A 13802-nucleotide genomic window follows, 5' to 3' on the forward strand; every position below is an offset into this window, starting at 1 on the left:
TTTAAAGTCATCGCCGTGCGCTTCGTAACCTCCAAAGATGGCTGCTCAGACTTTGTCTAAATCTGGCACCATCTTCAAACATTGAACTTCAGATACTCAACGGGCGAATGCCCTGAGACTATTTCGATCCCCCATGTTTATTTTGGCCGAGAGCGTAACTGCTGTCATAAAACCTCCGTTTGACAGGTTTCAGGCTATTAGGGAGTTTTCCAGCGACATTATTGATATGGAATGGCGACTCCTGACGCGGGAGGTGGTGCCGGCCAGGCTGCACGCGTCTATTCCGGCCCAGCCCCGCCCCGTGGGTATTTAAATATCCAGTGACGTGCGATCGTCAGTTCTACACATTCTAACTCTGTTTCCTTGATCCGTCCGTTTACCCTTCCGTCGCGTGGAAAACAAAACTGTCCATCGACGAACTGAGTTCGGATGTCGGGAAGATTGTTGTTGTTATCATACTGTGTTGCTATACTTTGTTGTTGCTGGTAAATCGCGCGTTATGCTGTGTTACTACACTTTAACTTTTACTTCTATATGTAGTACAACCAGCGTTGCCAGAATGTTACTTTTGTAACATTTTACGTTACTTTTGACCCCCTCATGTTTCCTCCATGTTACACGACTCAAAATGTTACTTTACGTTACTTTTAGGACTTCATAAAAATATCCAAATTTTTCCCAGCAAACCAAAATCGTGAAACAGAACGCATCCAAAACAGTTTTCGTTTGTCGTAATTGACCCATTTGTTAGTTTATTTCACTTTCTCTAAGTTATTGGTCTAAGTTCACTTTGTTTTGTAATTACTCTGTGATTAAAAAAATGTTTTGTTTGTTTTTCTCTGTGACTCAAATTTGTTTTGGATAATAAAGTTATTCGTTGCGGGGTAGTGATATTGTAGTTATGTATCTAAGTACAAAAAAAAAATTGTATCTTTATTTCGTCAAAATTCGAAAGTGATTGGTTTGTTCGTTATCCTTATCAACTGTGTATATGTGTTGCTAACACTACTTGCTTGGTAAGTAAATGTTGTATACAATGTAGTTTTAAGTAAATAAGTAAGTAGTTAACTAATTAGGGAGTCAGTAATGCAAAAACGAAGTCATAGTATTTGCAACTGAAAGCAGTTCGTTTTTGTATCGACTGTCATCTTATTATTAAGTCACATTAGTTTCCAGAAGTTCATTTAGCTATTTACTACTTAGTTATTGTTGTAGGTAACTTCGGTTTTCTTTACAGGAATGAGAGCGAGCTGAGTAGATACCGGCCGGCGTAACTTAAAATTTGAGTTTTGCTATCGAATCTATCGATCTCTTTGCTGAGACCAAGGTAAGTAGTTAGGTACCTACCTAGTATTGTTCATTTAAAAAAACGAATTTGAAATTCCCGCGTAATTTTCTTCACTGCGTACCTACCTAGTGCATTTTTTTTATTCTCTCGTCTGGCTTTACAAAGATTAGCCAATGTCAAGTTTGTAGATATTTTCAAGTTAGATAAACTATATAAGTAAGGACTTGGTCTGTGCCGGCGCTCGCCGACATACGCACGGCGCCCCTTTAGAGCGCTTCCCAGTTAGTTCCAGCATGGTTCTAGCACCAAAAACGCCAGTGAAACACAAAAACCAGCCACTTTAAACAAAAAAAAAAACGCTCCAAAAAGGCACCACACGCGCGCCATGAAACGCTACACAGACAAAGTCCACCTAGTGCGTAGCCTCTCAAACTCAAACAGTCCTGTGTTGCCAGATCGCCCGATATAAGACGATTTTAATCTTTTTAACCCCCGATCCAAAAAGAGGGGTGCTATAAGTTTGACGTGTGTATCTGTCTATGGCATCGTAGCTCTCAAACTAATGAACCGATTTTAATTTAGTTTTTTTGTTTGAAAGGTGGCTTGATGGAGAGTGTTCTTAGCTATAATCAAAGAAAATCGGTTCAGCCGTTTGAAAGTTATCAGCTCTTTTCTAGTTAATGTAACCTTCACTTGTTGGAGTGATATAAATTTTTAATTTACACTTGTATTATAAATTGATTACCTAACAAAAAAAGTTATAGCTATTCAAAGACATTTTTAGATCCGTTGGTATATTATTATTTTACATATTGATTTGTTTTTCTTTTTCAGGATCAGCAGTCAATTTATTCAATCAACAATTATTATTACGATTCTTTTTAAGCTTAACTAATGGGACAAGAAAACTGTATAAATTTTTGTATAATAAAGTGCCATATTAACCTGTGTACCTTATTACTTTTATTTTCCACGAAAAATAAGAAAATGTTACTTTTCTCGTGAAAATGTTACATTTTGAGATGTCTCGTGTTACAATTGACTATCTGCCACTGGCAACACTGAGTACAACCTAATTGAAGTGGTTAGTGTATTTTCGAATGAAAATGTCCTGTGATGAGATAGTGGCGCGGGTTACGGACGCGTTTAGCACAGCGCTGAAGAAAAGTGGGAGGATATTGAGCTACCCACAGAGAAGTGAGTATCTAGAGTGTTTTATATGGGAATATTATGGTAATTAGGAGCTTCTTCGAAAAGAGGACAACTGCTAGAAGACTAGAGAGACTAAAACAACTTGACAGCATTTAGATATAGTTTATTTTTAAAATGCATGTGTCCTGTGACACACAGACTGTCCGACTGTCCGGACTGTCCGCCTATCTGTCGATAAGCGGACAGTCGGACTGGATGAAACTGTAAGGGTTCCTTTTTTTACAAAGCGATAGACATGGAAAGGAAAAGGGATATAGAAGACTAGGGGTACGGTACGAGTTCTATGTTCCGACTGAAACTAACTACTGACGGGCTTCCGAGACGGTCAATCGGCTTGCACGTAGATTTTTGCTTGAGCCTAGCATTTTGATTGTTTACAATGTTTGCTTGATGATTGAGCATTACGCGTGCTTGACGGTGATTGATGCCATTTTATACATTTGCTTGACGCGACATTCGGATAGATCATGATATAGTGCTGTTGGCTTGACTGGCACAGCAAATGGCTCGATGCTCCCGTCAAGCAGCTTGACCAAGCAAAACAAATGTTGTAGGTATCTAGAAGCAGGCGTTACTTTGCGGAAGTCCATGATAATACAAGGAACCAATAGCTTAATTTGCTACAATCCGCTAAACCAGACAAACTCGTATGGTGCAATATGCAGCATGCGATATGCACCACCCGCTCTCCCACTGCTAAACATGCAGGAAAAGCTAGCCAACAAGCAAGCAATACGCACCACCACGCAGACTTAAGTCGTTTTGTCTGGTTTAGAGGATTATAGCAAATTAAGCTTTTGCTTCCTTGCAAGCAAAACAAAACTACGAGCTTGATGTCAAGCCGCTCAGCCGTCTCGGAAGCTCTCAACGACCGTCCGAGAGGAAGTTGTAACGAGCAAAGATTCGCAAACGCTCCAGGAACAGCCATCAGGCATTCTAAAGAGCCTTGTTCATATTGGCTCAACATGCCTACTCATCGAGCATGCAAAGATACACTGACTAATTTTTCAACTTTTCATATCATATAAATACAATCATCATAGGATCGTCATGGGGTTTCCTACAAACATCAAAGGATTTTATCAAAGGAATTTTTTTATAGAGTTCTTTTAATTGATTACAAACTACTAGCCCTTGACTGCGATCTCATCTGGCTGCGGATTAACCGGAAAGGTGTATGGCAGTTTTTAAATGACTGCCCAAAAAAAAGAAAAAAGGAATGTGGTATTTCAGGGTTTTGTACTTATGTACCTACCTATATCTATGTTTGTGAGTTTCTTTATCCCACCATAACTTCCAAATGCCTGAACCGATTTGGATGTAGGTGGGATCTTCAGAATGCCTTACATCATCCCGAGTGACACTGGTTATAATTTTTTTGAAAATAAAAACCAATAGGTATGGTGCCTATACCTACTATACGGCACCATGTTAAAATGTTTACTGTTCAGTTCGTTTTTTTGGTACTTCCTGCCAAAAAACGAACTTCCGAATGTGGTATTTTTACCTACTTACCTACTCACTATAAAATATCTTATGCTTATAATAGGTTATATCTTAAGTACCTAGCTTAAGTTACTCATAATCTCTTTAGATACTCTACCTTTTTTATTCTTCTAACATGTTCTTTATGTACCTAAATTTTGAAAATACTGAAACAGTATTTTTGTATACATTGGCCAGTGGTTTGGTTATCGTGTACTGAAGCCTTAACATGGCGGCGCGCATGCGCGGCTCTATCGATCGCGAGATGAGGCTCTTGTCTATGCTATGATTGAAATCGCACCAAAGACATTGCGTTTTCTTTTTGTAATGACCTTTGTAAGTGGCACTACAATATTGATGTAAATAAGTTGTCCGATTGTGAACAACTTAACTTGGCAAGCTTTCATGCTCTTCGTTAAGATTTTACCTATGTAGGTACAACTAGCTAATGCAGGCGATTTCCTCGTGGATTTAAGTTTATGAACTCTTTGATTTTCCAGGATAAAAAGTAGCATCTTCAAACATAGGTATCCATGGAAAAAATCATGTCGATCCATTGCTCTGTTGCAAGGTGGTTGCAAACCATTGAATGACATAAACCAACAAATCGTTAAAACCAACAAATAAACAAACTTTCGCATTTATAATAAGTATATTATGTAGGTAGTGATAGCGATATTAGATAGATTGTAGAGCGGTGATAGCCTAGTGGTTAACACGTAGGCTTTCTATTCGGGAGTTTGCGGGTTCGATCCCAGGCACGGACCTCACTTTTCGGAGTTACGAGTAGGTACGCTTTAAGCAATTGACGGTGAAGGAAAACATCGTGAGGAAACCTGGTTTTAGGTTTTTAGAAATCCCGTGGGAACTCCTTGATTTTTAATATAACAAGTAGCCTACCTAAGTATGTCGATTTCGGGATGCAAACTATATAAGCTATGTTTGATCCAAATCGGCCGTGAAAAGGTAACAGACAGTTAATATTTATAAAATTAGTAACAATACTTAGCACGGGTCTCCTTTCAGAATGAGAAGATAATTTTAATACACGTAAACTAGAGTAACTACAATAATTTAAAAGTACCTATCTAATACATGTATAATATTGTTACCTTCGAGTCTCCGCCGTCAATTGTTCTATTTCAGGCCTAGACAGTGCCGTATTAATGTTACTAAAATGCGAGCTGCCTGACTGTCTATCCGATTAAAGGTATCTCCGATTAAAATAGGTGAACTTGAATGCGGTTGCGTGCAGGCCGCCCGCCGCGCAATCAATGCCTCGCCGCCGCACTTGACCGTAAATTGCCGCGCGATGTACGTAATATTTTGTATTGCCCACTGTTTCTGTTGTTCGATCAACAAGTGGTGGCACAGGCTGCTCGTTGTAATATGCTATGCTGACATATACCTACAGCCCTTCTATCGGTAAAGCCACGGAGAAGAACTTATCTGTAAGTGAAGTTCTATCATAATTATACGAAGGCTTTGTCCGAAGAAATTAGCATGTTTATACTCATTCGTTAAAGAATGCGAAGACTAGGTATTTAATACTTACCTATTGAGTTTTACATTCATCGCTCTATTCTATACTAACTAATATACTTACTATTAAGAGGAAAGATTTGTATGTTTGTTTGTAATCGATACACTCTGAAATTACTGAACCGATTTAAATAATTCTTTCAAAGTAATTAAAAAGCTACTTTATCCAGAAGTAAGAATTTTATTTCAACAAGTGTAAATTAAAAATTTTCAACACCCCCGACAAATCATTTTCAAATAAATAATTATGTACCTATATCTAGGCAACGTCCATCTTGACAGCTTTACATTTGTCAATTGACACTTGAATATTATGAACCTAAGGGTTATCTAACCTTCTTTTCTACAAGAAAACTAGAAAAGAGCTGATAACTTTTAAACGGCTAAACCGATTTTCTTGGATTATAGCTAAGAACACTCTCGATCAAACCACCTTTCAAACAAAAAAAAGTAAATTAAAATCGGTTCATTCGTTTAGGCGCTACGATGCCACAGACAGATACACAGATACACAGATACACAGACACACAGATACACAGATACACACGTCAAACTTATAACACCCCTCTTTTTGGGTCGGGGGTTAAAAATAATACTTAATGGTATTTACCTGTTGATAAAGCAAGCCTGTACATGTAAGGATTTTTTGAAATTCCACCTCCAAGGGCGTTAAATAGGGGAAGAAAATTTGTCATGAAAATTGATATTTGTTTGTTGAAAGTTTTCTATAAAATTATACCCACGTGCGCGTCCTAACCTACTCAATTATTTTCACATCGAAATAACAAGATGATTCTCTAACGCAAGAATTTTCCTCAATGCTTTTCCCAAAATGTCTTCTAATTTCGTGGAAATAATGTATTTTAAAAGCCGTGAATTTGATAAACAAAACATTACTAATATATTGAAAAAAACCAGCTTTCCAGTAAACAGGTCTACTTCACCTCCGTGGAGAAGGAAGTTCCTGTTTATGTTTTTTATTTACTTAAAAAATCGCGAAGTTTTCTTGGTTTCGAATATAGGTAGGTGCGACTCAATTCGTAATCTGTGAGCTATGGATAAAAGAGTTTGAGATCTATTAGGAGTAAGTTAGTACAGATTCCTTCATGGCAATGCGTCTTGACTCGGTCCATGATGGTGGGGTATAATGCAGCTATTATACAGCTGATGAAACCTCAAAGTTACGTGAAAGCTACCCGCTGTGCTTCCAGTTGTCCACAACATAATGTAGTAAATCAATATCCATACTACCATACAAAATAATATCATAAATACGAAAGTATGTGTGTCTGCCTGCTAGCTTTTCACAGCTCATCTGTTTAACCGATTTTGACGAATTAACTAAAGCTACGAGGGGGCCAAACGCGCCCAAGTCTTGAATCTCGCGTTCCCCGTCCCGTTTCATCCCGGAAAATCGAAGAATTTCCATGGGATTTTCAAAAAACCTGAATCCTCGTGGACTAAATCGCGGGCATCATTTACCTATTTAGTACAGGTAGCTTGCATTCTGGAGACGTAGGTATATAAACTATTTATTATCCCGGAAAATCAAAGAATTTTCAAAAAACTAAAAATGACGCGGATAAAGTCGCGGATATAATATTTTGACGCAAATTGTAGGTAATAACTTGTACTTAATTGTAACGATTTTGTTTTTGTGTCATTCATTTTGTATCAAAAAATATTTTAGGCCGAAGGTGGTATAGCGCTTAAAATGTATGTAATCATTGTTTCAGTGTGCAACTTCATAGTGCACGAGCGATGCGTGGGGCAAGTGGTGACGCCGTGCTGCGGGGTGGCGCCGAGCCTCATCAAGGTAAAACACACCCTCGCCTTTACGTAATTAGCGCTATTTTGCGATGACAGCGAGCCCACGGGGTGTGACTACCCTCGCTAATAATAGCATGGTTGTTAACATGTACCCTTCCACAATGTTCTATGACCTACTTATTATCTACTTACCGATAATAATTTGATGGCTGCTCTACGAAATATCGAAAATTTAAAGAAAATGATTCAGGTAGATATCACCTTTTTTTATCCCGATACAAGTTAGCCCTTGAATGCAATTTCACCTGATGATAAGTGATGATGCAGTCTAAGATGGAAGCGGGCTAACCTGGAAGGGGTATGGTAGTTTTTTATTTAACCCACTTCGTCATCACATCAGGTGACCCACCTGCTCGTTTGCTCGCTATTTTATTTAAAACAACCCCATACCCCTTTGGTTTCTACTAATGGCTATTTTCTTGTTGTGTACAGAACCCAGTGGCTCACTGCTGGTCAGAGCCGACACACCACAAACGGAAGTTCTGCACGGTGTGTCGGAAGCGGCTTGACGAACTGCCAGCTTTACATTGTATGAGTGAGTATCAAGTTGACTTCATTTGTCTCCTCTCAGAATAACAAAGGTGACCAAGACCAGGTGAAAAGACAATTAACACTCATTCACACACACACACACACACACAAGTTCTCTATAATAAGTATTTTCGAACCAATTTTTACGATGATGAAAATTCATTTGTTTTGAAGAATGACTGTTTAATTACTGAGTTTGTCTTCAGAGATAAACTATTGAGTTTCTTCTTAATAAAAGAAGCGCTTTAAAACCAGTAGATTTTATCTTGTTACCGATATGTGACGACAAGATGCTATAAAAGCCTACTTCATTGAAGCACTTGTCGAGCTCGACGATAGAATCAGCTCTCCGAATCGATGGTAGAGTTATTAACGGCTTGATGTTAATTAATAAAGAAAAGATTGTTTTTATTTTGTACTCCACTATCTAAATGAATATGAAAGGAAAAGCCTGACTGACTGTCTATCAATGCACAGCTCAAAGTTCAAACTACTGGACGGACCAGGCTAGACTGCAGAATTAGACGTAGACATCCACTAAGAAAGGATTTATCCAAACTAATATTATAAATGCGAAAGTGTGTCTGTCTGTCTGCTACCTTTTCACGGTCCAACAGTTTAACCGATTCCGACGAATTTTGGGCTTATATCCCGGGGACGGACTCAAACAGTTCCCACGGGATCTTTAAAAACCTAAATCCACGCGGACGAAGTCACGGGCATCCTCTATAGTGATCAAAATTTCAACCCCTAAAGGAGTAAAATAGGGGTTTATTTGGACAACCCACGCGGATGAAGTCGCGGGCATAAGATAGATGCTTGCTACATACATTTTTTCCAGTATTCTGTAATGGATTAGGTACGTCACGTTCAACAGGTTAAAACTTCGACCGGACGAACACCGCACCCTGTTATAAAATACAGCACAATTTTTGTATGTCGATTTCAATATTAATTATTGTATGCTATCAAGTATTTGCTAGATGCACTGAGTGGCCAAAAGGTATAGAAATCTATACTAATAAATAAAATTGGAGTGTCTGTCTGTAATTTCGAAATAACTACCTCATATTAAGCTCATAGGGTTATTTGAACGATACCTTAACCGAATCACACGTTTTTAAAATTTTTGTCTGTCTGTCTGTCTGTCTGTCTGTCTGTCTGTCTGTCTGTCTGTCTGTCTGTTTGAAAAGGCTAATCTTTGGAACGGCTGAACCGATTTTGACGGGATTTTCACAGACAAGTAGAGGATTGACCAGGGTGTAACATAGGCTACTTTTTTAACCGACTTTCAAAAAGGGAGTTGTGTTTTTCTACCTATATACACCGAAATCTCTGAGATTTCTGAACCGATTTGCGTAATTTTTTTTTAATCGATAGAGGAACTTTGCGACATTGTTTCATAAAAAATTTGGATTCCAACTCCTCAATCCTGATGCTGCAGGGGATCTGACCAATCCACGCGGGCGAAGCTGCGGGCATCAGCTAGTAAGTAATATAAGTAGATAGATAGAAATGTTATCAGTCTTCCTTCGAATAATTTGCTGTTTATAGCTGCAGAGTTACATGCTCTACGGAAAAATCATTAGTCTATCCTTTCGTTGACAGAGCGTACTGGAAGTATTGTAAAAGAAACATCATTCCATATATCGCTACTTTACAATTGCATCCTTTTATATTCTTTGGAGGAAGTAAGGTGCCGGTAAGTTAGTGTCAGGAGCTAGAAGTTGTGGCAAACACACGAGACTGCATAGTGAAATAAATCATATCGTTCATGATAATATTCGACCACAACGCGTTATAGCAATAAAGCCAATTTAGGTAGGTGTACTGAATTCTCTTTGGGTGTAACTGCACTGTCGGTTTTTAAGAACAAGTCATTTTGCGATGTGAAGCAAATCACAACGTGTTGTGAGCTGTTTTTTCGCTCAAAGAGTGTTCTGGTTCTTAGAGCATGAGGGAAACACAATAGCTGATGATGGTGTGGTGTGGTTTGTGCAGTATGCGAGTACTACGTCCACGGGGAGTGCGTGGACTTCGCGGCGGCGGACTGCAAGGAGAACGCCACGTACTGCGCGGGCAGCGAGCCGCGGCACGTGCACCACTGGCGCGAGGGCAACCTGCCCGCCAACTCCAAGTGCGCCGCGTGCCGCCGCGCCTGCTGGTCCGCCGAGTGCCTCACCGGCTACCGCTGCGAGTGGTGCGGGAGCACGGTGAGCTACGACTCTTTCTAGAACGCCACGTACTGCGCGGGCAGCGAGCCGCGGCACGTGCACCACTGGCGCGAGGGCAACCTGCCCGCCAACTCCAAGTGCGCCGCGTGCCGCCGCGCCTGCTGGTCCGCCGAGTGCCTCACCGGCTACCGCTGCGAGTGGTGCGGGAGCACGGTGAGCTACGACTCTTTCTAGAACGCCACGTACTGCGCGGGCAGCGAGCCGCGGCACGTGCACCACTGGCGCGAGGGCAACCTGCCCGCCAACTCCAAGTGCGCCGCGTGCCGCCGCGCCTGCTGGTCCGCCGAGTGCCTCACCGGCTACCGCTGCGAGTGGTGCGGGAGCACGGTGAGCTGAACCCTTCTAGAACGCCACGTACCTACTGCGCGGACAGCGGGCGACGCCACATGCGCTACTAGACTAAAATAAAATTGTTCCTCAAAGTTTGTTTCCTTCAACGATTTTATTTTACATTAGAATAGTTAGGTTAACAATTGCTATTATCACGAGTGTTGACAATCTACCTCATCGAAGATACCAATGAAAGCTCATACATAAATCGACTTCAACGGACATAATATAACCCAGGAATTCTTCTAATGATGGGGACAATTATGCACCATTCGGACCAAACTTATTTGATTGTGATTTATGAGATGAAAATGTTCTTCAACTGAGCAGTAATGGCAAGTAACGCTTTCTGGTGGCAGTGTCACGCAGGCTGCCGCGCCCTGATACCCGAAGAATGCAACTTCGGTGCCCTGCAGCCGATCTTCCTGCCTCCGTCGGCGGTGTCCATCCCGCGCACGGAGGTGCCCATGGAGGCGATCATCGGCGTGCACGTGCGGCCGCCGCCCTCGCAGCGGGACTTCGGATGCCGTAAGTGTCGCGTCCCTCGCGCAGTATAACCAGTGCCGACGGCTGGCGGTGGTTATACTGCGCCGGCATGTGCCTCGCGGGCGGCGGCGGTGGCGGCGGGGCACATGCGGGCGGCACAGTGAGCGGTGTCTTTGGGCAGCGCGGCGTCGCGGCTGGGCGCCGGCGCGGCTGGTGACGCTGGCGCGCCGCCTGCTGCCGGCCGCCTGCAGCCCGCACGGCGGCGCGTCTCCGCCCTACTCCCGAGGTACTCCCCAGAGCGACACTCTTAACAGAACTGCACTGACTCCCAAATAATACACAACCGTACGATACCACTTCTATCAGCAAAATTCGTTTGCGCAGAAAAAACGCAACCTAAGGCCGACTAAAACCGAATGTACGTACCCCAATGAAATTTCAAATTCATGCCTTATCTTAACGTCAAGCAGACGTTAAGATTTTCAACACAACAACAGAGACTCCGCGCGTACAAAACATGACGCGCACAACAACAACCAATAGCGGACGGAGGCGCGCTATGATTGGCTGAGATCTTTTCGCGCCATTTTAAATTTGCATTAGTTAAAGAACTGGAAAATGAGAGGCTAATTTTTATCCAGGAAAATTAAAAAGTTCCCACGATATTTTTAATTATACTAAATCCACGCAGATAAAATCGTGGGAATTATCTAGGTAAAGATCAATAAGTGACTGACTGATCTATCAAATTACAGCTCAAAATAACTGCAACTGGGTGGATCGGGTTGAAATTTGACATGCAGATAGCTAAAATTGGTAATATAGGGGTCTGAAATTTGTGTAGTGAACCAATTAAAATGACTATCAGAAAAACGAATTACCTAGCTAGATAATGTCCCTTTTAATTGGGTAGCATTTCCGGTGAAAATTCTGTTAAGATGCCTGCAGTATAGCTTCCTTCCTGCTTTACAACCCTACCAGCGTTACACAAAAATTGGGAAAAGGTTCATCAAAATACTATTCTTCCAGAAGGCTAGTAACCGCAATAAAATCGGTTATGCGTTAAGCTGCTTAGACAAAAGAATATGTACCATGATTTTAAGTAAGAATAGTGTTTTGATGACTACAAGTTTTTTGCATGCCCACAAAGTTTTATTCAGATTTCGCTTAAAAGCTTTTCAACACTTTCATACTTCAAACATTTGCACTGTTTCGATAATACCCACCACACCATTCTAATTAACACTTTCCAACGAACGACGCCTAAGAATTAACGAATTCTCAATCTGTCACTATTGAAATTCTCAAATCATTTAAGAAATGCCTCTACCAAAATCACTATTTATTTATAAGGGTTAAAACTCTCCAACATTCACAACTTCTGGACCAGCAAAGTCTTCAGTCATTTCGCTATCACTTCAGTTATCAATTTATACATTCAAGGAGCACAAAGCTTTTTCATCTTGGAAGTTGCCTTGTTCTTTCATCTCTCGAATATCGCTTTAAACTCTGGAGAACCCCTCGAGGATGCTCGTGCTGCAGCAATCCGACGGCATTGCAAGGCAAGGTAATGTGCACTGAACACTTTGTCGTTGTGAATATCCAACTGGGTATGCCGTGTATTTCACACTATATGGCTACAATTTCGATGTGGCACCACCTTTTGTGAGCTAAAGTGCACTATAAGGTACTCTTACAACAGTTCCTTTTCCTTTCTGGCCGGGAGACATGTTCCGAATATCTTAACTATACTTAAACAATTCTTAAGGTGCTCAATACTGGAGCATATTGGAAGGCTCCGGATTATTTTTAAGAACAATACAAGCGCTTGGCTGCAATCAAACTTGCTAACAAATGATGATGTAGTCAAAGGTACGCCACTAAAGCAATTGTACTGAAACAGCACTATTAATCTGCCAAACAATTTCTTGGCAGTTTTTATAACAGAATAGGCTTGCGCTTGAAGACAACCATGCCTTAAAGATGCCTATTCACTATGATGCCTTAAAGAAAGCAATGATGAGGTCTAAGTTGGAACAATACCGTCCACTGATACCAATATCGTGTCCGAAATGAAGTATTTTGATTTTTTAATTGTTTTTGATTGGCTGATTTACTCCCTGGGTTTAGTAAGCCACTGTGCTTGGATGTACTTGAAGCGGTTTGTTTGTAATCCTAATAATGCACTTTAGCCGACCGTCCCAAGCGTCATGTGTCGTTAGAAACTTCCGCAGAAATGGTGTATTAGAGGAAACGCTGCGTAGATTTTATGTGTGATTTAGTTGTTCGTTATAATAATTTGAATAAAAGAAATAATTAACAAACCATACTAAATAAATGTGTTTTATACTAGTTAATAATATGTAATACCTACGATGATACTAAAATGTTCAATATAACAAAGCCTATTTATATGTTTTATGTGTTATGCGATAAAATGTGTTGAATACTAAATATAATGATATAAATAATTGTTTATTAAATATTAGTGTTTAAAATTTAAATATTCGGTTAATTTAAATGAGTAGGTATTTAATGAATTTTTCTTGAAGAGACATGTTAACCGAGTATTTAAGTGTAAGCAGATTCCCACTGCCTTGATTTAAAGTCCCTGCCGCCTTAAGTAATTTGAAAACCCAAGACGATTATGAAATTAATTTCAAAGTAATCTGTTAGCAAATCAAAAGGCAAAAATATTTAAAAATCCTTAAAAATATCCTGAATAAGAATTTTAAAATTTAATAATATACCTAATTGTCGCTGACTGGATATAATTCGGGCTTCTCATCAAAAGAGAAGACAAGACAAGACAAATTACATTTTTAAACTAACTCGATACCAACAGACAAGACAAAGACAATTTT

The 13802-nt window shown here is 40.3% G+C and overlaps 1 protein-coding gene across 1 annotated transcript in view; it reads left to right on the forward strand.

Moving 5' to 3' along the window:
• LOC123868787 (diacylglycerol kinase theta) overlaps positions 1-13802 on the forward strand; it is a 46502-nt gene that overhangs the window by 18910 nt on the left and 13790 nt on the right. Inside the window, exons 2-5 of the mRNA XM_045911399.1 lie at positions 7264-7343; positions 7790-7892; positions 9890-10101; positions 10812-10980. Of these exons, the coding sequence (XP_045767355.1) occupies positions 7264-7343; positions 7790-7892; positions 9890-10101; positions 10812-10980 (564 nt within the window). The remainder of the gene's footprint in view (positions 1-7263; positions 7344-7789; positions 7893-9889; positions 10102-10811; positions 10981-13802) is intronic.

The sequence above is a fragment of the Maniola jurtina genome, chromosome 10 (assembly GCF_905333055.1).
Source record: "Maniola jurtina chromosome 10, ilManJurt1.1, whole genome shotgun sequence".
Classification (NCBI taxonomy): Eukaryota; Metazoa; Arthropoda; class Insecta; order Lepidoptera; family Nymphalidae; genus Maniola; species Maniola jurtina.